The sequence below is a fragment of the Piliocolobus tephrosceles genome, chromosome 13 (assembly GCF_002776525.5).
Source record: "Piliocolobus tephrosceles isolate RC106 chromosome 13, ASM277652v3, whole genome shotgun sequence".
NCBI classification, from domain to species: domain Eukaryota; kingdom Metazoa; phylum Chordata; class Mammalia; order Primates; family Cercopithecidae; genus Piliocolobus; species Piliocolobus tephrosceles.
Genome location: NC_045446.1, coordinates 123,158,975 through 123,181,825, shown reverse-complemented (window position 1 = coordinate 123,181,825; position 22,851 = coordinate 123,158,975). Strand labels below are relative to the sequence as shown.

At 48.5% G+C, this 22,851-nt stretch overlaps 3 protein-coding genes across 5 annotated transcripts in view; 1 reads left to right on the top strand and 2 right to left on the bottom strand.

Moving 5' to 3' along the window:
* The window catches only part of ACAD8 (acyl-CoA dehydrogenase family member 8), a 12,184-nt gene extending 11,658 nt beyond the window's left edge, over positions 1–526 (bottom strand). For both annotated transcript variants that reach the window (XR_002725164.1, XM_023185911.1), the window contains exon 1: positions 318–526. Coding sequence is in view for 1 of the 2 variants with exons in the window: in XM_023185911.1 (XP_023041679.1) it covers positions 318–426 (109 nt within the window). In the remaining variant the exon portion in view is untranslated. The remainder of the gene's footprint in view (positions 1–317) is intronic.
* A 97-nt stretch (positions 527–623) lies between these two features.
* On the top strand, positions 624–6,016 carry THYN1 (thymocyte nuclear protein 1). 2 transcript variants are annotated; one of them, XM_023185908.1, is made up of 8 exons: positions 624–719; positions 1,110–1,186; positions 3,020–3,198; positions 3,958–4,026; positions 4,378–4,470; positions 5,042–5,137; positions 5,345–5,495; positions 5,827–6,016. In XM_023185908.1, the coding sequence occupies exons 2-8, from the start codon at positions 1,144–1,146 to the stop codon at positions 5,871–5,873; spliced, it is 678 nt and encodes a 225-aa protein (XP_023041676.1). In that variant the 5' UTR covers positions 624–719; positions 1,110–1,143; the 3' UTR covers positions 5,874–6,016. The 2 variants fall into 2 exon arrangements, with proteins under 2 accessions (XP_023041676.1, XP_023041678.1); XM_023185910.1 differs by having other exon boundaries at positions 632–719; positions 1,127–1,186.
* A 486-nt stretch (positions 6,017–6,502) lies between these two features.
* The window catches only part of VPS26B (VPS26, retromer complex component B), a 22,782-nt gene continuing 6,433 nt past the window's right edge, over positions 6,503–22,851 (bottom strand). Inside the window, exons 2-6 of the mRNA XM_023185907.3 lie at positions 19,208–19,364; positions 14,425–14,589; positions 10,995–11,170; positions 9,204–9,346; positions 6,503–8,839 (exon numbers count right to left, since the gene is read on the bottom strand). Coding sequence (XP_023041675.1) covers positions 8,693–8,839; positions 9,204–9,346; positions 10,995–11,170; positions 14,425–14,589; positions 19,208–19,364 — 788 coding nt within the window. The 3' untranslated portion in view covers positions 6,503–8,692. The remainder of the gene's footprint in view (positions 8,840–9,203; positions 9,347–10,994; positions 11,171–14,424; positions 14,590–19,207; positions 19,365–22,851) is intronic.

Sequence of the window (22,851 nt, the reverse complement as noted above, 5' to 3'; positions counted from 1 at the left end):
GGGTGACGGGCCGGAGGAGGACCCGGGCGGGGGTGACCGGCCGGAGGGGAACCCAGGCGGGGGTGACGGACCAGACGGGGACCTGGATGGTGGTGACCGGCCGGAGTGGGAAGACGGGCCGGCGGTGACGGGTCGGAGCTGGCAGCCGGGCCGGGGGTGACCGGCCAGAGTAGAGAGCCAGGCCGGGGGAGTGACTGGCCGGAAAGGGAGCTGACGCCGGGTGGACTGGATGGAGCGGGGAGCCTGCAGTCCCGCGCGGACATATGTCCACCAGGGCTCTGGACACCTGTCCTCCTGCCCGCCCAGCAGATCCTTACGGTCGATGCATGAGCTCAAGCTCCGGTGGCCGGTCTGGACGAGGGCACGGAGACCGCCGGGCAGGCCGCCGAGGCTCACCCCAAGGCGCCTGCAGCCTCTCGCCAACATCGCCACTGCAGCTTCGCGTTCAGCTAAAGGCCTGAAAGCCTCCGACCTCTGCTGCGCTCGCACTGGCTGTACCTGCGACCCGGCACCGTCTGCCCCACTGCACCCTGGGGGTTGTAGTCCTCCCACGAGCCCTGACAACCCAGGCGCCTGGTGGGCTCCAAACCGGGCCACGACTACAATTCCCAGAAGTCCTCGGGGCCTCGGCGCCGCAGAGTCGCACCGCCCACCTAGCGCCGCGGGGTCGCGCTGTCTCCGGCGCGGGGGAGGCGGACCGCAGTCGCGTCTGCAGAGAGGTGGGTTTGTAGCCGGTAGATTACTCTATCATCTGTATTGTCCATTCAGTTGCTTCTCATAATTAGCAAGGATAACAGGGTAACACAAGGCTTACTTATATTCACCCAACAGAAGTGTCTCTGTGGAGCCACTTCCCAGTGAACTACATACTGAGAGAGGGGTTCCTGGACGAGAAGGACCAAGGAAAGAACCGAGAAGAGTTTAGGGGCAGGTTATGCGAGACGGAAATGGCGCAGATAACGGAGGGAAGGATTTGAGGGGCTCAAACACAGGTGTCTGTGTTTCGCAAAAGTTGGAGACATTCTAGGCTGCCTCTCGTTGCCCCCATCTCGCTCTGCGCGGGTTTTGGAGGACATTAGCATTCTTTCTTGTATCTCCGTTGATTCCAGAATCTTCCGCACTTCAGTCCCCTGCAGGGTGACCATGTCGAGACCTCGGAAGAGGCTGGCTGGGACTTCTGGTTCAGGTGAGCTGCCCCGAGGCTGCACAAAGGCAGCCCAAGAAAGAATCTTTCTCGAAGAGCGTGTTTAATACTCTTCATTTTTCACTCCCTGCTTGTTGAGAGAACCCTTTGTGATTTTTTACTGAATTATCCTTAATCGCTCTCCATCTTCTTTGTCTCACCAAGCTCCTACTTAAGAGTTACTTTTTCTGGTTTATTCAGGCAATGGTTGTTACGCACAAAGACTGCGATACCAGGTGGTGTGCTAACGAATACAAAGCCCCTGCTGCTGGGTAAACTGCAAACAGATGTGATGGGGTTCAGGAGAAAGGATTGCTACGGTTGTGGAGGGAGGAAGCACAGGAAGGCTTCGAGAAGGAAGTGGGATTTGAGCCCAGCCTTGAAGAATGGGAGACTTATCATGGGCAAAGTTTAGTACTAAGAAAACGTGATGTCGTTTTTATATTCACAAAGATGGATGGCACTCTAAGTGGATGGAGGAGGAGGAGCATTGGAAGGTGCAGAAAGTACCTCTTTTGGTAATGACAGGGGTTCCAGATATACTACGGCACATTGCAGTTATGTATCAATATGTGGTGTTTGCAGTGTGCCTGTTAACTCCTAAGGGGCCATCAGGAAACTAGGTTAGGAAGGTATACTGGGTTCAGAGCATTAGATATCCATAAATAATATTTAATGACAATTGATGTAGGGACTTGGACTAAATTCAGAGGCAGTATAGTCATTCAGTAGCTTCAGACAGACCTCAGTGACAGGTGCTGACCTCATATCTTGACTCCACCATTACTGGATGTGTGATCTGGAGCATGCTTCCCAGATGAAGAGTACGTCTCACAGGTTATGTAGATAAACCGAGTTAAGGTTAGGGTAACACACAGACCTTGGGCCCTGTCATATAGTAATTGAACTTAGCTACTGAATGCCTACTGTGTTTCAGGCACATTCTAATTGTCTTGGGATGAAATCGAATCATCACCATTTCTACAATGTCCTAAATGAACTGTTACTTTCAACTTTTATTGGCACCTTCAAGGAGCAGAAAGGAGACGGGCCATGAGCCACAGTGAGCAAGAGGGAAAGAAGCATGAGATGAGAATAATAATGCTTTTATTGAGCTTTTATTGTAATGCTAGGCATTGTCTAGGCCTTTTGTATTATCTCATTTATGCTTCAAAATAGCTGCAAGTAGGTGCTCAGTTTCCTTTTTCCTATGCAAAGGCATAGAAGAGAGAGTGAGGAAAGGAAAACATTTGACTACTGTCAGGACTTTTATTTTTTATTTTATTTTATTTTTTTTGAGGTGGAGTCTCGCTCTGTCGCCCGGAGTGGAGTGCAGTGGCCGGATCTCAGCTCACTGCAAGCTCCGCCTTCCGGGTTTACACCATTCTCCTGCCTCAGCCTCCCGAGTAGCTGGGACTACAGGTGCCCGCCACCTCGCCCGGCTAGTTTTTTGTATTTTTAGTAGAGATGGGGTCTCACCGTGTTAGCCAGGATGGTCTCGATCTCCTGACCTCGTGATCCGCCCGCCTCGGCCTCCCAAAGTGCTGGGATTACAGGCTTGAGCCACCGCGCCCGGCCAGGACTTTTAATCCTGAACAGCCCTGTAAGGTGTTCTTATCCTATTGAATACATAACCCAGAAGACACCCTGTAAGGTAGGTATTCCTGTCTAATTTTTATAGATAAGGAAAGCTTCTTAATGGTAAGATTAAGGTCTTACAGCTGGTAATGGATCCATGGTTTGAATCCAGGCCTGACTCCAAAGCATAAGCTTTCTCCATGATGAAACATTGCCTCTAACAAGCATGATCTTTTCTTTTTGCTTCTCCTGTTGCAGACAAGGGACTCTCAGGAAAACGCACCAAAACTGAGAACTCAGGTGAGGCATTAGCTAAAGTGGAGGACTCCAACCCTCAGAAGACTTCAGCCACTAAAAACTGTGTGAAGAATCTAAGCAGCCACTGGCTGATGAAGTCAGAGCCAGAGAGCCGACTAGAGAAAGGTGTAGATGTGAAGGTAAGATCCTTGACCTGTCTCCAGTCCCTTCATGGTGGTTTTTAAATGGGGTTCCATCCCCAGCTTATCTTTGAAGGGTAGGAAAAAGGTAAAAATGAATAAAATCGGCAGGGTTTATTACCATCAACTGGTTTATGAACCTACCTAGGGCAGGGGTTGGCTAACTTTTGCTACAAAGGGCCAGATAGTAAATTTCGTAGGCTTGTGCGTGTTAGTCTGTGTTGCAACCCTGCCCTTGTAGCAAGAGAGTGGCCAGAGTTAATACATAAACAGCTGTGGTTGTGTTAAAGTTCAACTTTATTCACAAAATCCAGCATGGGGTTAGATTTGCCCTGAAGGCTATAGTTTGCCAACCTCAATCTTACGTTACGTTTCTCTGACCACCTGCCATGCTCCTAGGTGTCTCCCTGCCAACAGTTGATGTATATTTCAGGGAATTTAATATAGCCTGGGAAAAATATAAGCAGAAATATTATAGAAGAAATATAAAGTGAAATGTAAGTATCCAGCAGATTACTTTATCATCTAGATTATCCATTCAGCTAATCCTCATAATTAGTAAGGATAACAAGGTAACACAAGGCTTACTAACATTCACCCAACAGAAGTGTCTCTGTGGAGCCACTTCCCAGTGAACTACGTATTTCCTCTATAGCCAGTGGCCCCTCTCACTGTTGGGGAAGGAACTGTCTCCTTCCATATATGCTTACTAACTGGCCAAGGATTGTTTAATGATTGAATTTATTTTCTCTTGCCTAGTTCAGCATTGAGGATCTCAAAGCGCAGCCCAAACAGACAACATGCTGGGATGGTGTCCGTAACTACCAGGTAAGAGGGTAAGGAGGAGGTACCCTGAGACCCAGGTGGGATAAAAGGCTGCCTCCTCCTCCTGACTTCCTCAGTAGCAGAACCTCTTGGCCAAGGTGGCCTTTTTCAGAACCAAACCTGATAATGTATTTAAAAATAGCTTAAGTATGCCGCATGAAATCTGCAATTTGCCTGTGTTCTGGCCAGCGTCCTGGTAAAAGTCTGGGTGTCCTGGCAAAGGAGAAGGACTTTCTAATGAATTGAGAAGTGCAAACAAGAAAAACCCATCTATTAAAAGACTTGATGTCTGCTAAAAGCTAGTACTTTCCAGCTGATGGGAGGATAGTTACTCTTTCTTCTCCCCTGAGACAGGCTCGGAACTTCCTTAGAGCCATGAAGCTGGGTGAAGAAGCCTTCTTCTACCATAGCAACTGCAAAGAGCCAGGTATCGCAGGACTTATGAAGGTTAGTTGGACAGGTTTTGGTGTGAATCCCTTTCCCTCCGGGGAGACTCACTTACGTAGATATAAAGGGATACACCTTAATTAGGTAACAAGAAAGTGCACTCCCCCCACCCCATCCCCCTTGTACAGGAGTCGGGAAAAACTGCCCTGGCCCGTCCCTGTACGACAACAACTGAAAACAAAGCAGGCCTTCATTTCAGGTCCCACTAGCAGACTTCACTCTACCTCTAAGTCTTGATCTCACTTGAAAACAGGCCTGATGGTAGCTCCTGCAAGCTTATCAGGATAAAATTATTAACTGTGCAGGTGGGAAAAAAACAGTAGTACCAGTAATAACCTTTGCCATTTGTTTTTAGAGCATATTTTTAAGATTTTTGTAAAAACAGAGTTGATTTCCTAGTCTATATATTAGACTTTATATTATTTCCAAATTTCTGAGCCCCCATTGGCTCTACAGCAAGGCAGATGGGGTAAGAACGTTCAGGGTAAGAAATGAAAGTTGGATATGGATTAAAGATTGGCTGTGGAGCTGACTGCAGGCAAATGATTCAAAACTTCTGTTTTGGTTTCAGATTGTGAAAGAGGCTTACCCAGACCACACACAGTTTGAGAAAAACAATCCCCATTATGACCCATCTAGCAAAGAGGACAACCCTAAGTGGTCCATGGTAAAGACTGTGCTTCCATTTCATGGCGGGAAGGATGAACAAGGGGAGGAAGACGGTCGGGGTGAATGTAGGGCAAGGTACACAGCCCAGCGCTTACTCAGATGAGGTGATACTGACGAGACAGGCGCTTCCTGCAGGCGGTTAAAAATACAGTGGGCAGAGTCAGCCTAGACACATCTTTCTATCATGTACACTATCGTCACATAGGTGGACGTACAGTTTGTTCGGATGATGAAGCGTTTCATTCCCCTGGCTGAGCTCAAATCCTATCATCAAGCTCACAAAGCTACTGGTGGCCCCTTAAAAAATATGGTTCTCTTCAGTCGCCAGAGATTATCAATCCAACCCCTGACGCAAGGTAAGAGTGGGCCCTCTCCTGTGTCGTCCGTATACCAGAATGACCTCATGAATTCCCACTTACTAGCTGATGAAACTTGGGCAATGGTGCTTCACCTTTCTGTCAGCATCCTCACCTGTAACATCCATGAGGGAGGGAATGTGGCCTGAGTTACCTGTTACTATGACCCAGTACTCTACAGTGCTTGGCACCTGGTAAATAGTTTTGAAAGAATGACTGCTCGCCTTAGTACCATGTAAAATGTACCTGTGCCTGGTACAACTTTCCTGTTCAAGAGGAGACATTAATACCTAATTCTTCCTCCCCACCCCGCCCCTTTTTTTTTTTTTAGAAGAGTTTGATTTTGTTTTGAGCCTGGAGGAAAAGGAACCAAATTAACTGAGGTATTAACTGCTGGAATGGGCAAGAAATTACTCCGAGACAAAAGAAGATGTGTGGGGCTTGCTTGTTATGCTCACCTGGGCTTGTGTAGCTAAGTAGTTTTTGTGTACTTTTTTCAATAAAATATCAAAGTTGAAAAACTTTTCTTCTAAAACCACACTGAGTGCAGTGGGATACTCCCCGCTGCAGACCTCTTACCTCCAGGCGGGCTCCTCTGGCCGCTCCAAGATGCAAGGCTGCCTCCGCCGTCTTTCTTCACGATCACTAGTAGTTCTGTAGCAAATTGCAGGAGGTAGGGCTGAGACCCTCAGTCTGGTAACACCCAATGGAATGAACTTGTCTTTCTACACCAGCCTTGCTCACCTGCCCCTTACATCATCTGGCTCCCACAGAGGTTTAAACCATCCCATGAGCAGTTCTAGGTAAATTGCCAGATAGGGATAAGAACTGAATTCATTTCTCAGCCATATGCTTGTCTCAAACAGGTGGCTAATAAAGTATTCATCATTTTCCACCAGGGGCTATACAGTGAGAGCACAGGCAGTATGTAGGGAAATCAGGGCAGGGATTTGTCTTTCCCCAAGCGTCAGAGATGGGACCATGTAAGACGGAAGAGACCACAGAACTTGGTGGACCACGGGCACAATGCCTCCAAAGCCACAGGGGCTTCCTTTAATCAGAAAGACCATTAAAACAAATGTTCTTCTTTTAAAATACAGCCATTGAAAAGATGACACATTAAGAAACATGTAAACACTGCAGCTGCTTAATTACAAGTTGCACTGCTTGATTTAGTACCTATGCACTCCCAGGTTTGGGGACCTTAAGAGAGGGGGACAGGAGCCTCCCCTCACTTTCACAGTTGGATAGAGAAGGCAAGACTGTGGGTAGAGTAAGAGAAAACAGAAGACCTGGCTTGTGCACAGCGCCTGAGAGAATCAAAGCAAATTCTACCTTCTAGTTCTCCCAGAAGAAAGGTTTAAGATGTTAGGAAGGTTGGAAAAGGAATGTGTGTTGTCAGTTGGGAGGCAAAGGAATTGACAAATGCTTCTAGTCAATATCAGCTAGGAAAAGGAGGCAAACAGCCTGACCTCATGCTCTGAAAAGGCAAGGAACCCAGAACCTGCCTCCCTCATCCACTTAAGCCCCAACCTTGATCATCAAGGGCAGCGCATGGGTGGTCCTGTTCCCATGAGGATTGTGCATCGCACCTGAACACGGGACCCGGCATGGGGGAAACAACCTTACCTGCCTTGGTTCTGCTGCCCCCAGTTACCCTCCCAGGCTACCCCAAATGCCTCTGCCTCCAGTCTCAGCTCTGATCCATGAACCCTGCCAAAGGCCTAAGACTGCACTGATCTCAGGAATGGGAGTCTTCCTTTCCCGCACTAACTGCAAGGTGACACAGGAACCAACTCCTAAACTTTCCAAATGACTGAGAACTCTGACCGCCAAACACTGTACCTGTTGGCCAGTGGGGCCTGCTTGGTCTTTCTATAAAGGGAAGGGAGGCCAATAGGAGAGTAGTGCCTGTCATTTCCAGGGGAGGCAGAAAAAGGACACTAAACAACTTTGCTACCATAGGCCCCAGCGCAGGGCCACAGAGGGAGAAGTGCCTTCCTCTCTGGCATACCAAGAATACTCGCAAGAGTTTTTTATATGTGTTTTTTTTAAACACACAATACCAACGGTCCTAAACTTGGGTCAGTCAACTGGTGAAGATGACATATTTGGCAAGCAGAATGATTTGGAAGTGTGGCAGCAGCCTTCTGCGGAGGCCCTGGTCTCCTGTGTGTAACCTATCGGGAGAGGGGTAAAGGGGCTTGGGCATTAGTAAGAACAGCCTTGCCAACGGTTCGAAACTAAACCTCAATTCCCAGAAATGAAATGGAGGGTGAGGAGAGACGAGGGTTCACTCTCAGCAAGGCGGAGGGATCAAGGCCCCTTCCTAGGATTGCTTCTTAAGGGAAATAGGCCGTCTTGTTAAGGGCTTGTTGGGGCACATGGAGTAATACCTAGAACAGCCCAGACCTTGGGGTTACCGAGTGGAGCGACGTGAAGGCAGGCAGTTGCCATGCACTGATCTTCCTTGGTGGCTGGGTTCAGCCTCCTGGGTTCAACACTGCCGCCATCGATGCACGACACTGACCCCAGGGCTTCTCTGTTCCCAAGGCCATTCCACAGGCTTCTGTTCCAGGACACTACTGACAATCCAGAGAGGATGGAGAAGGGAGGTGCCTGGGTCCCAGCAGTGAGTGGCCAGGAGGTGGCCTGTGGGAACCTCAGATCACCACATCCAAGATTCCCAAAGAGGTAGCTTCCCAATCATGAGTCTTCCCCCTGCCATTTAGTGGGGGCTGGCCCAACTCCTGCCACTACCTCAGGGACAGTAGAGGGGAGTACGAGATGTGACCACCCAGGGCCCTGTTGGCAGCTCACAATCCCAGGGACATGCTCAGATCCTGCATCAGGAAGCTCGGAGAGCCAGGAGCCAAGGATGCGTGCTCTCTGCTCTCCCTCCTCTAAGACGCAAGGCAGCCCCGCGAGGAAGGGGGCTCATGTTCCCCACAGAAGCTGGCTTCCAGGATGCTACCTCTCCTATCCCACATCGGCCACAGAATCCCAAGGAGACTGCTTCCCACCCCAAGCCCCTTGGGTTCTCCAGAAAAAAGAATTTAAGTCAAAAACATGATTTGTTTTCAGGTTGCAAGTAACGGGTCAACTGAGCCTCACAAGGTCCGCCCCCGCCCCCAGCCGCTGGTGTTGGTAGATGGGGGTGCTGGGTGGATGCCCAGCATCTTCTTGGCCCTGGGGGCCTACTGCCTGCAGTTGTTGTCAGACAGCTGGCTGGGGGTCCGCACATCACCCAGGGAGGTGGTGCCCTCGAAGCGCTGTGAGGCGATGGCCGCCTGGTGGGACATGCTCTTCCGTACGATGTCACCCTTCCGCCACAACACCACTTCCTGCAGAATTGAAAGGGGGCAGTGTGACACCTTAGAGGGAGGCACGGGGACAGGTTTCCAGAGGCTCCCAACTTTGTCCTGGGGAATCTTGGGTAAGGACCTCCTCTGCTCCTCTCTCACCAAAGGCAGCGGCTGCCGGCACCTCACTGTCCCTGGTGTGGGCCAGAAGGGCAGGTGGTTGCAGGAGCAGGCCCGAGGAAGCAGACTCTAATGCCAAATGGGGATCCTCTTTCTTGTTGTGCCATTGTGGGCGACCTGATGTTCCCACCTCTTGGCAAAAATGGAGCCTGACCTTCCACAGGACAGACAGCCTCCTGTTCTGTCCCAAGGGCATCGGGGCCTGGAGGAGGAGCCTGGCCCTCACCTGCTGCTTGAAGTAGCGCCGCTCCTCCTCGTCTATCAGCACCAGGTTGAGGTAATAGCGCACAGAGAACTTCTTGTTGATGTCCCGCATGGTGGGCGTGAGCTCATACCCTGCCAGGAAGAGCCGGATCGGGATGGACTCTCCTGTAGGAGGAAGGCAGGAGTCAGCACAGTAGGCAACGTGACGCACTCTCCCTTATGCCAGGTCACTCTGACCACTGCAGAGAGGCCACTGGAGTGCAGCACAGGAGCACTTCTGCCTTCTGGGAAGGTGCACTCGCTCTGCTGCCCAGCAGGTGGCTGAAACAAAAATGTGACTTTCCAATTTCACTCCAGGTCATGTTGCAGCTTATGTCTCCTCCAAAACAGAGAGCAACTGAGTGGGAACAGCAGAGGGGTATTATTAGTATAAGCATTTTTTGATTACATGCAGTATGCTTAGTTTTTGGGTTTTCAAGAGGCAGCTGTCAAAGTCCAGTTAAGTCACCGTTTCACCCAGCAGTTCTGATGCCATCTTTCTCCATCCTCAGTGTATACCCCCCAAAATACATCCTTCCTCTTGTGTGGACTGGCAGGGTGGTATGGTGGTCTGGAAAGCAGAAAGTCCTCACTACGGCCTCAGTTCTGCATGAACTGCTTTTCTGATTTGTGAGTTAAGTGTGCTGCTTCCTCTGGACCTTCGTTTTCTCATGGGGAAGTTAGAGAATTGGACAGCATGTACTATAGATCCCTTCCAGCTCTAACATCAGGCCTTTTCTAGTATCAGTGCAACAAAATTAGGGCAGTAATTCTACCAAGAAAGGCCAAACCTATAATGTGGTCTAAAGCTAAATATAAGTCATCTTATAATTATCTGCTGTTTTACATGGATTCTCAGTGACCCATTTCATTTATACAGGAAAAATGACAGCTGGCTCTATTTGCACAGCCAGTGACAAAATGGGACATCAGAGAGTGTCAGGAGAGCTTGGTCCCAGCCCTCCAAGAGCCTGGCACGGTAACACCCGAGTGTCCCCAGAGCTGCAGGCAGCTAAATCTGTGGCACTCCTCCTCCCACATAGAACAGCCTGTGGGAGTAAATGGAATAAGCCAAATAAAAACCCTGGAAGCACCACGCACTTCGAAATGAAGACAGTCTTCACCATTCCTGAAGAGTGGCTAAAGAGCCAATGAAGAATGTAAAGCATCGCTTCTTCCAGATAATCATGGTCCCCAAATGACAAAGGGCTTCCAGCTCCACTATCCCAGATGTAACGTTAGCTCCCTGGGATTGGGAGAGGACACTTCCAGCAAGTTCCAGGGCTATCTGAGCACCTGGTGGTGGTGGCTGAAGTATCTAGTAATGCTCTTTCTACCTGACGAGTGAATTCAGAGAATAAATCGGTGCTAGAACCAAGTCACAGACGGCTGCTGTGCAGGCATCCCTTGCTCCCCAGCAGCAGAGAATGCCAGAATGTCAACAGGAAGAGGTAGAAACCTGTTCAAACCACATCTGCTCAACCTGGACTTTCCAAAGCGATGCTTGAGGTTCAATCTTAAGTACAAGCCCAGTATATTATCCAAGTCTAAGCGGAACTTTTCAGGGTGAAGATGGGATAGTAGCCTGAAGTTCTACATACTCAGCCTTCCTTTTCTTCCTTATTGGCACCCACGGTGTAAACTGGGAGATTAATAAGTTACAGGTTAAGAGGACATCTTACTTCGACAGTGTAATCCCCCAAGCCCCTCCAGAGTTCTGTGCAGGACATAGGAGAAAAGCTGTGGTGGCCGAGGCCTGGGCTTGGAGTCTCACCTCGCACGGGTGCCCCGTCCATGATCTCGTACTTGGCGATCGTGTCGTTCTCGTGGTACACGTTGGGGCCTGTGCCCGTCGTTTCTCGCTTGATGATGTCTATCTCCATGTGCTTGATTTTGATTCTCACCAGCAGGAAGTATATCTTCCCTACAATGACATCTTTCAAGTGGTATCTGGGGAACAGAAAGGACAGGAAGATGTTGGTACTGTGACCAGACCTTTCCGTTTCAGCAGAGTGCACACGCCACGGCCAAGCGTGCTGGTTAAAGGTCCGGTTGCAGGACACGCTCACCCATCACTGCCCGCACGGCTGTGGCTGAACGGGTTCCCAGTGTGGTCTTTACTTGGATTAAAGTAGCTTCTGTCCCTTCCACATCCCACGCAAAGGACGTCTCTCGGGCATGGTACCCATTCACGTTTGTTCATCTCCTCTATCTCCCCAGCATGCAGCTGCTTTAGTACCTTTTATATTCGTATTTTTGAAAGATATCCTAATGTATGAGACACTAGTCCCCCAAGTGCAGGGACCAGTCTCTCCCTTCCTCTCATCTCCACACAATGTCTTTGGGAACTGGGCCTGGATGGCTCAAAGCACACAGTTCTGTCTGCTCTAGGCCGACAGGCCAGGCAGCAGCAGTAGAGCAAGAAGAGCAAATCACTCTCAGCATCAGCGCCTGCTTTCTGGGCTCCGCTGGCCTGGCCTTGTGAGCTGTTACAAAGTGAACCACATTGGGTAACACTTCCTGACCCTCCAGCTTTTCTCTTTGGGTCAGTCAATAGTCTACATGTGCACAGCCTGTATCAGGCATGAGAGAGAGAGAGAATAAAATCTCAAAACCTGATGCTCAGCTCACAGGATAAGAATGCTGGCATAGACATCAGAATTCAGCCTCCTTACATTACAGGTGAAGAACAGAAGTTGGAAGAAAAGAGATCACGTTCTCTTGGATAACCAGGATGTCAGTAGGGGGAAGAGAAAGGTGGTAAACCCAGGATCCTAGTCCCCAGGCTGGAGTGTTCCCCACTGTTTCACACCCACCCTCTGTGCACAGCCTACAGGAAGATTTGCAGACACCTGAGGAAACAGCCGCAGCAAGTTTGCAAAAGCAGCAGGAGAACACCTGTGCCATCTTACAGGCGATGCTCACAGACCATGGATTCGAGATGTTTTCAAACTCCTACAAATCACACATTCCTTTATTCTAAATGTTATATGGAAGCAAAAGCTGCTCCAGGTATGAGCAGGGAGAGTTAAAAAAACAACAACAAAAATGCTGCTTGTGGATGGAAGAAAAGTGGAAGGCCAGAGGGTCTAAGGGCCCTGGCTCCTCTGCCACCTCACACTTTCTGTGTGTTTGAAACCCACTGACCTGGTCCAAGCTCCTCCATCCTTTTACAGATGAGAAGCCGAGGTAGACAATGTTAGCACCTGCTAACCTCAGCCCAACTTCTTAGTGGCAGAACAGGACCTGGTTCCGAGTCCAGGGTTCTCTGACACTGAAATCAGGCACTTCACACAGAGCAGCCCGTGGTGCGAGGAGAGGTGTGGTCTGGAAGCGTCCCGTCCCTGCCTCTAGAGCACCTTTTCCACGCCAGCTTTGGTCTGGCCTGCACTGCTGACCAGTGGCTGCTTTGAACTCCTACAGGTAGCACAGCGGCCGGCCTCTGCCTTCACCAGGTGGCCAGGGCAGGAGTGGGTAGGCACTTTGGATGGCCCCTTTCTGGGCAGAACCACAGAGCCCTGAGGCTGTGAGGAGAAAGGGGAAGAGCCTGTTCCCATGCCAGGCCCAGATCAGCCTCCTTGCCCCACTCTCTGTTCACTGGTGGGCTTAGGCCAGGCAGAGCCAATTCTGGGTCACACTGGTCATTTTCCTGGGGCCCTCTAGGTGCCAGGCCTGCCAGGGGAGAAAAAAACACCATTCCTTCAACCCTGTTCCAAGAACCACATATGTTCCTAGTTTTAAAAAGTTCTGTTCCTGACCCTTCAAAGGTGAGCCACCTGGTGCAGCTCCCACTGCTCGAGCCTCCGATGACAGTGGATCCAGGGGATGCCACAATGAAAATCCTACTTAGAAACTCTGGCTTTTGTTGTGTTTTGTTTGAGACGGAGTCTCATTCTGTCACCCAGGCTGGAGTGCAGTGGTGCCATCTCGGCTCACTGCGAGCTCCGCCTCCCGAGTTCATGCCATTCTCCTGCCTCAGCCTCCCGAGTAGCTGGGACTACAGGTGCCCGCCACGCCCGGCTAATCTTTTTTGTATTTTTTTAGTAGAGACGGGGTTTCACCATGTTAGCCAGGATGGTCTCAATCTCCTGACCTCGTGATCCACCCACCTCGGCCTCCCAAAGTGCTGGGATTGTAGGCGTGAGCCACCACGCCTGGCGACTTTGTGGCTTTTTTTTATAGCTCTCTGTGAATAGAATACCCTTTTTACTTTTGGATATTTGAGTTCCAAACATTTTCAGGAATATCCTATTCAAAAGAAAGATGCTTTTGAAATATGCTGTCAGAAAATAAATCACGGTTGTGATTTATTTACAACCAATTATTTTGATGTTTTAACAGTAAACACAGTTTACAAGATTTACATCTTCCCAACTTGCCAGTTAAAATAAAGTTATTTTAAGACCTTTATAAAAAGTACATCAGGGCTGGGCATGGTGGCTCATGCCTGTAGTCCCAGCACTTTGGGAAGCCAAGGCAGGCAGATCACTTAAGTTCAGTAGTTCAAGACCAGCCTGGGAAACATTACAAAACCTTAGATCTACACACACACACACGGACACAAATTAGCTGGGTGTGGTGGTGCATGTCTGTGCTCCTAGCTACTTGTAAGGGCGGAGGTGGGAGAAATGCTTGAGTCCAGTAGGTCAAGGCTGCAGTAAGCCATGACTGTGCCACTGCATCCCAGGCTGGGTGACAAAGCAAGACCCCATCTTGAAAAAAAGAAATCCAATATTCTTTGCTACAATTCATTTTAGTTCAGGGAGGAAGCAGCAAATCATGGCCAAACTTTGGTTTCCTCGCTTTGATTTCTGAAGACATAGATGGAGGGAACACATGATAATGGAATGGTATTCTGAGATTGTTCTTATCAGTAGCAGGAAATAGCTGAAGCTAGAATTCCAAAACAAATAACCTCAAGTTAGTTTAGCTTGACTTTGAGAGGCATCGCAGGATGTTTGACTTAAATACACCACTTTAGTTGAATATAGTTTAGTTTAGGTAAATGAAGTGTTTACGTCGCAGTCGGTCCAGCTGCAGCCAGCCTGCCATATACACTCACTGGATGGCCCCCCCAGTCTTCCCCCACCGCATGCCACCACCAAGCCGTCGAGTCACGGAGTGCCATCAGTTTGCATTTGGATCAAGTCCCATCTTAACCTCCTTAAATAATCATTTCACAACCTTGGCACTGAGACACTTACTTGGATTTATTGTACTCAAATTCAATGTGCAGACAGTCCTCGATCCCAACCTCCATCTTGATGGAAGAGTTCAGCTCCGGGTATGTGCTGAGGGTGTGAACTACAATGTCCATCTCCTTGACAACATCATTGAGGCGGCGGCTGATGGTAGCTCGAAGGAAATAGCTGTTAGGAGACGGAACTGTCATGAATAAACACTGCCATTCTCCAGATGCTACCTGATATAGGTACCCAACTGGCCCACTTGAGAGAAGCCTGTACAAAGGTTCTTAACCCTTGAGGGCTTTGTATCCCTTTAAGAAGTTACAGACCCTCTTCCAGGGAAAGCTACACATATGTTCCTATACAGAGAACTTTTCAACCACAATTCTAGGGAGTTCAAAGACCCTTCCCCCAAATCCCTTTATGGAGCCCATGTCCCCGGGTCAAGAATCTTGCTGTAAGGGAAAGTGATTTCTCTGCCTTGTACCCCAATCACTTGCTATTCTTGGGCCTTTCATGGCCCTTACCACTACTGACCATGTACTTGTGTACAGGTTTTATTTCATCATCTAACTCCTGATTTTGGGGGCAAAGGAGTCTGTCTCGTACTTTTATCTTTGCATGTTTGTTCACGGAACAATATTCCATCAATAAACCTTTTTAAAGTGTCCCAATAAACCTTTTTTAAATTAAAAGAGGGGACTAGGAAAGAGAGAAATTAAGTCATCTATTCATTCCGCAAACATTGATTGAGCTAAGCACTGGGCTAAGCACAGGATGAGTAAGATACAGTCTGATGGGAAGCTCACAGTTCACAGAGGGCAGACGGGCAAACAGAGATGGGAACACATGGAAAGGGCTAACTGAGATGTGTGATCCAGTGCTGTGTGGAGGGAGAAAAGGGCATTCCAGAAGAGCAAACCTCGTATGCAACAGAGGCAGACAGGACCTGGTCTGTTGAATGACAAGTCTCTGGCTGAACCTAGGATCCTGGGGGAGGACGTTGCTGCGGAGGGGATGAGAGAGAAGATAGAGACACAGTCCTGAAGGGTTTAACAAGCTGCTCTCTGTGGCCCGCCAGTGCAGCACTGTCATTCCCAGCACCTGTGCTAACACTCAACGAGGAGGAGCTCTTTAATTGTATTTCCTTCTCCATAAAACATTATTTTAATCTAATCTAATGTAATGTAATACATTGTATTTTCTTTTAAATAAAACTTAGATAATCCCCACCACCTGTCAAGCATTACAGATAAAGTTATAAAGATATCCTAACCAGACCAACTACACATTTCGGCTACTATCCGCTGTGTGGCACTGGCTGCTGCTTGGGGATCCTTTCGGTTCACCTCAGTACCCTCCATCACACTGCCTAAGACGTCTGTCCCTAGCCCTCTTCTGACTGCTCAGGCTCCCGAGACTCCCCATCCCGCTGTCTGGGAAGACACTGACTTTTACTCCACTAAGTATATGAAGGCCTTCCCAGTCAAGGCTTACAATGTGCTCCTTTCTCTGCTTTGTTCCTCACTTAGGGCCTAAACATGTCTGTGCATCTTCACCCATCCTCTCTCCAACGGCACCTCTCCCTCTCAAGACCTCTCCTCCCCACTCCGTCACAAGAACTCTCCATATGGATGCACAGTGAAATCTGGAAAGGAGAGCTTGAAGAATCCTGTTGCCTGGGCACACCTGATATGTGACTGCCCTGGAAAGGGACACAGGCATTCGCATTTTGAAAAGCTTCCCACATGATTTTCTAATGTGGAAGCCTTGGTCCAGCATCTGGATCCTTCTACATATTCTGATTTCCCCAAGATCCTCAATCTCCCTCTAGCTAAAGGTTTTGTCCTCTGAGCTGATTGAAAAAATTGGTTTCCAAAGTCACCAATCCCAAGAACCCTCTCCAGGCCTTGCCCTCTGGACCTACCATACTTCCCCTTTCTTTCTTCAGAGACAACTGTCACAAGGCAGGTTCTGCACCAGCGGCTGAAGCTTCTCCACGAACCACTCCTCCCAACCCCTTGCTTCTGTCTCCACCACCCAAGAGAAACTGCTCACCTCGAGTCAGTAACCCATGGCCTCCCAGGTGCCAAATCCAGCAGCCCTTGATCCTGCGTCCCGTGAAATATGTCTTGCCTGAAACACTCTTCCCGTGGTTCCGCAGGGGCGCTGCCCTGATGCACCCCCCCTCCTCCTGCCATCCCCAGTGTGTCCTGGTTCTCCTCTCCCTGTGCTCCCTTTCTTCAAAAACATATCAGTTATGACCTCGGAGCGGACCAGTCCTGAACGCACATTTCTAAGTGTCCCCTCTGTCCTTAGTGCCAGGTTTGCACTTCCAATTGCCTGGTAAACTTTTATGCTTTCTCTGTTTTGCCAGTACTTCAGCCTGCCCTCTAGAGCTGGATGAATCACCCTACCTCCAGATCATTTCTTCCTCCTGATAGCCCTCTGTCTCCCTCTGCATGCCTCCACTCACTGGTAATCTCTGCCGGTGTCGATCACATTCCCTCCGTTCTCTCTGTGCCCATGACAGCCACCAAAATCATCCTCTGAGGGCCTCACAACAGCCTTCTGAGAGTTTTGTCTCCAGACTTTTCCCATCCACCAAATGCTATATATGGACTCCAATCTTCCAAAATAACCTTTTCCCTTTCCCTCTCTGCCTAAATCTTCCAAAATAACCTTTTCCTGCCTAAAGACAAAAAAGAAGCCCACAATAATCTCTTCATGTTTTCCCTCTGCCCGTGTAATAAGAAAAAGCTTTTATCTGGAAGTTCCATCTTTAAACCGTCCTCAACTAATTTTCCCATCTTTATCTCCTCTCTTTCACAACATGAATCCTAAAGTCTTCATATGATTTGGACGTCAACACTTCTATTTGATTGTGGCAAAATACACGTAACATAAAATTTACCACTTTAACAACTTTTAATTAGACAGTTCAGTGGCATTAATGATATTCATATTGTTGTGCAAACATCACCATCAGTCTCCAGAACTTTTCCACCTTCTACCCCTGAAACTCTACTCATTAAACACCAACCCCCATTTCTTCCTCCCCTCAGCCCTGGGCCTCTACCTTTCTACTTTCTGTCTCTATGAATCTGACTGCTCCGGGTACCTCAGACATAGAATCAGACAGTATTTGTCCTTTTGTGACTGGCTTGTTTCCATAGCATGATGTCCTTTTGGTTCACCCATGTTGTAGCATAGGACAGAACGTCCTTCCTTTTGAAGGCTGTATAATAGTTCACCGTATGGACGAAACACATTTTCTTTATCCATTCACCCACTGAGGACATCTGGGTTGTTTCTACCTTTTGGTGACTGTGAATAATGCTGCTGTGAATATGGGTGTACACACATCCGTTCGAGATCCTGTTTTCCATTTTTTGGATCCAGAAGTGGATCCAAAAGTGGAATCGCTAGATCATGTGGTAATTCTGTTTAATTTTTCAAGGCACCACTAGACTGTTTTCAACACCTTTCTTTCTGCCGTACAAACACTTAAGACAAATCAACTGCAAAAGAAAAAAAAAAATTAAAATAAATGACCATCATTTAAGTTGGTCAAACTTAAATGATGACTAGACAATCCTTGCTGTTGCTGCATTCTCTGGGTGCAATTATGAAACCCTGTCTTTACTGGGTGTAATGTCAGCCTTACATCCCTCTGCAAAGATGTTTTTCTTTTAAAAAAATTTAAAAAAATTTTTGTCTGGTAGAGATGGGGTCTCAATATGTTGCCCAGGCTGGTGTCGAATTCCTGGCTGAAGTGCCAGGATTACAGGCGCGAGCCACCACTTCTGCAAAGATTTAAAAAGAGCCTTCACTCTTCTGATGCAAGAAGGGAGGATAGAGAAAGAAAAGTTAAAGATCTTGCTGTGGTGTGTACCATCCTAAACTCAGGTCCTCGGGTGAGGAGACAAGCTGATCTTATGAGATGGTATCAAGACCTGGAATCAGGTGTTCAGAGTGACAGGAGAGACTGCTTTATCCCAGTAGCATCACATAACCTCCAGGTTACACCTAACAGTCTATATCTGCTGTGGATTTTTTTCACCCAGGAGACCTCGGCATCAGTCCCTATTCTCAGAGTTTCCAACACTGTAATAGTACAAACAATCCATGTACCTATGTGTCAACATTTTAAGAATTTTATTGTCTTATCACCCCCAAAAGAAGAGGACATCTAGAATAAGAATCTAAATCTATTACCCACTTTTGAAGTGAGAAAGCTGAGTTACAGAGCTCAAGATCACACTGCAGCTATGTGGCAGAGCTGGACAGCAGGTCAGGATCTCCCGACACCCAGCCAGCAGGAGTGTGCTGGGGCTGGCTGACTGTTGAACTTTCAGAAATTTTATGAGCTGGCTGTTAAACACAGCAATTATTTAAATTTAAATTATGTAAACTCACAATTAAATGAGTCCTATTAAAAACAAAGGTAAGACATGCTAAAATCTCATCACTTCCTATTTTCCGGCCCTTTACAACACTCTCTGCTCTTGAGGGCATGAGTCTCCAGATGATGCAACAGCACATCTCTCCTACTTCTACCTTTAGGAACATTAGGTAGCTTGAAGTTGGCCGCGGTGGGGCTACTTACACTATAGAAACTGACACATGCTACAAAGTAGGGGCACTTTCCTCCTAGAAGGCCCACGGTTAATGGTTTACCAGCACGCTACAGCTCACAATACTCTTCCTTCTCAGGATCCCTGTGAAGGAACAGCCACAGGTCCTCGTCCACATGGGGCAGGTTCTAGGGCACAGTGGGGAACCAGCAGACATAACTTACCGTAGCTTCACATTCTGCCCCGTGTAGGACTCATACGGCTTCTCCACGTGGGTAAATTCAAAGTCGAAGGCCTGCGACTGGGTGATCTCTCCAGGCCGGGCCAGGTCCTTCACCAGGGACACAAATTCATGGTGGTTCCCGCGATCGTAGTAGAGTTCTGGTGAGAGAGAGCAATGCCCTTCTTTATCAGACCCTGAGCTACGCCAGGCTGAGTAAGGGGGCTCTGTGTTGGAGGCATCGCTTTTCGGAAGGATCTCCCTGTAGAACAGACCCCTTCTAGCTTTGTTTCCTTGACCTCTGCTCTTTCACTCCCTCCTTCTTCTCCAAAGGCTCTTCTGTCTTATATAGTGAAATCCTGTGGCAGAAAAGGAACCCAAAATAATCCTGCTCCAAGACACCTGGACACCATCTTTAATAAGGGACAAGTCATGGGAGCCAATATAAGAAATGCCACACTTCTTTAAACAGCATTTAACACTTCCAACTTCTGAAAGGACATAGCTATTTAATCACATCATCCTTATAATAAAAATCTTCTGAGACAGCTAAGACAGGTCTTATCACCCCAACTGAAAAATGATGGAAACCCAGGTACAGCATGCTTAACCGACTGGTCTGGAGTCGCAGAGCTGGCTGCAGAGCTGAGACGAGAGCAGGTCTCCTTCTAGACTGCGTCTATTTCTATCAGCTGGTATAATGCGGTCATGACACAACCTACTTCACAAGGCTCTGTGTGAAGTAGCAGGGGTGATATAGGTAAAAGACTTAGAACAGTATCTAGTACACAGCAAACACCCAGAAACATCATTACTAGCTGCTGTTATTACTCCAAAAGGCAGGCATGTGGCCAATCGAACATGGACATTTTCATCTTATTCCCTCCACTGAAATCAGGGAGTGTCAAACTTCAGTGTGCACCAGAGCCACTGAGAGGGCTGGTGAGCACACAGATCGCTGGGCCCCACCCTAGTATTTCTGATTCAGGGGTCTGGGGTGGGGCCTGAGAACTGACATTTCTAATAAGCTCCCCAGGACTGCTGCTACCACACTTTGAGAAGCATTGCTCTAAATTTATCCTCTTCAGGAAATAGTTCTGGTATTTGTCGATGATAAGTTCATGCCACCCATTTGTCCTATATTATTTTATGTTTGCTTATATTCTATTTAAGTTTTGCTATATACATGGTTTCCCCCATTCCCACTTTGGACTGGAGGCCCTTTAAAGATAAGGCCCACATCCCCAGCTCCCTGGTGCTTCCTAGAACCTGGCCCTGCAGAAGTGAGCTTTGTTTTGTCTGTTTTTTGAGACAGAGTCTCGCTCTGTCGCCCAGGCTGGAGTGCCGTAGCGTGATCTCGACTCACTGCAACCTCCGCCTCCTGGGTTCAAGCAATTCTCCTGCCTCAGCCTCCCAAGTAGCTGAGACTGACTGGCCTGGGGTCGGTCTCAGCTGACACGCCACCAGGTCCAGCTAATTTTTCTGTATTTTTAGTAAGACGGGGTTTCACCGTGTTAGCCAGGATGGTCTCGTTCTCCTCACCTCATGATCTGCCCGCCTTGGCCTCCCAAAGTGCTGGGATTACAGGCGTGAGCTACCGTGCCCGGCCGAGGTAAGCTCTTAATATTGACTGGCTATGCATGGCCACATTACAGTTCAAGCCACCACCCCTCAAGGATTCTGTGTTCAAGTCCTGCGCTAGACTGCAACTTGCAGCAGGGCAGATGAATTGGGAACACCGAGCAGGCAGAGCACACTCATTGCCTCTGTTGTTTGCTGCTTGGGGAGGATGAGGCAAGTCCATAGATTGGAGTCTGTGGGATCCCACACTAGTGATGACAATGCTGTAAGAATTTACAATGTATTGCGTGGCTGTGGCTTGTGGCTGACTTCCCGTGTAACTACAATCAGCCACAGTCTTTTATTACAAACAATGACCTTCCCTTCCAAACACTCGTGGTTTCAATAGTAGGCAGCATTCTGGTTAGTGACTGATAATCCACAAAGCATCAGTGGGAGGTGGCAGTTCCAAACTATGGGGGAAAGTGAGCAATCCAGTAATTGTGCCCCCCAGTAAAAGTCAGAAGTGCACAACAGGTGGAAGCGGAGCCGCGGCCAGCCCCAGGGACAGGGACTCCTCTGCTCACTCTGGCTGCATGAGTCCCGGTTGATGGTGTTGGCTTCCACGTGGAAACCGAAACCTTGACTTGGGAACCTGGTATCTCAGTTTCTACGTACTAGATTCTGGCCATAAAAGTTTCAGGGGACAGAAGCAGGCAGAGCAAGGTCCCAATGTCCAGAATCAATGGTCCAGAGTCAAGAAGAAGAGGAGAAGAAAAGGATGGAAAAATACACAAATGTGATCACATAGCCCAAAGGCAACATCAGAAATAAACAAAACAGAGAAGGCATAGAGAGCACTCAGGCTGCCAGCATCGTGGAGCCCAGCAACAGTGCAGAAGGTTCCCCCGGCCCCTGCAGGGGACCCGGAGCAGGAGAAGTCATTCCCCTCATAGCATCATGTTCTCCCTAGTGCCCTTCCTCCTGGACACACATTCATACCAGCTCTGACATCGAATGTCATGGAAGAGTGGTCAGTGTGCAGTCAGAGCAGGGCTGGCCCAGCCTTTTAAATCTGTCCTTTATAAGCCATCTACAATACTTCTGCAAACACTGTGGGGCAAAGGGGCAGACACAGCGGTGCTTCCTATTTGCCAGAAAGTTTGGTTTCCTCTTGCATAAATTAAATCAAATATCCAAGGCTATTCTCACAAGAGGTCTGGGCCCTGAAGAGACTGTAAATAGCCTCTATTCCATCCCAGAGAAGCAACCGCAAGTCATCTTTCATTCTTCCCAACCAGCAGTCCTCAGAGATCAGACGTGTCAGGCTAGAAGTAGGAACTGAGTAAGTTTTTGGTTAAGATAACTATCCTGTCTTTGGTTTCCTTCTCAGTCCAACAGGAGGAAATAACTTCTGTACTCAGGATGTTTTCATGGTGAAACTTGCCACCAACAGTTGAGAAGTGAATTTGCCATTCTGGAAGGAAACGGAGCCAGCTTTGCATCACAGGTAACTCATGACAGCTGCCCTGAGCTTTGCTGCTTGGCTGAGGCCATGTTTAGTCTAGGCCTCGTGCAGTTTTGGAAGAAACCTGAGTCAGCAAAGCGTAAAAAGACCTCCAAAGACCAGGCGTGGTGGCTCATGCCTGTAATCCCAGCACTTTGGGAGGCCAACGCAGGTGGATAATGAGGTCAGGATTGAGACCAGCCTGGCCAAGATGGTGAAACCCTGTCACTACTAAAAATGCACAAATTAGCCAGACGCGGGCATGGGCGTCTGTAATCCCAGCTACTCAGGAGGTTCATGAGGCAGGAGAATCGCTTGAATCTGGGAGGCGGAGGTTGCGGTGAGCTGAGAATGCGCCACTGCACTCTAGCCTGGGCGACAGAGCAAGATTGTATCTCAAAAAAAAAAAAAAAAGCCCTCCAAAGAGCCTCCTCTCCATCTGACCCTCCCAGCCACTGTCTGCTGGCTGGTCACTGTCAGGATTCGTGCTTGCCACACCCTACTCCTGTCTGCCAACCCTGCGAAACCTGCAAGCACTGGCACCTCTGGGCGGCCCACACCTTGCCAGGCACAGCTCCGCT

Bases quoted from the DNA above. Each gene is read 5' to 3' on its own strand.
- THYN1 (XM_023185908.1), top strand. From the start codon at position 1,144: ATGTCGAGACCTCGGAAGAGGCTGGCTGGGACTTCTGGTTCAG. The intron at 4,027-4,377 runs GTAAGAGGGTAA...CCCCTGAGACAG, and splicing joins ATGGTGTCCGTAACTACCAG to GCTCGGAACTTCCTTAGAGC. The intron at 5,138-5,344 runs GTAAAGACTGTG...ATCGTCACATAG, and splicing joins ACAACCCTAAGTGGTCCATG to GTGGACGTACAGTTTGTTCG.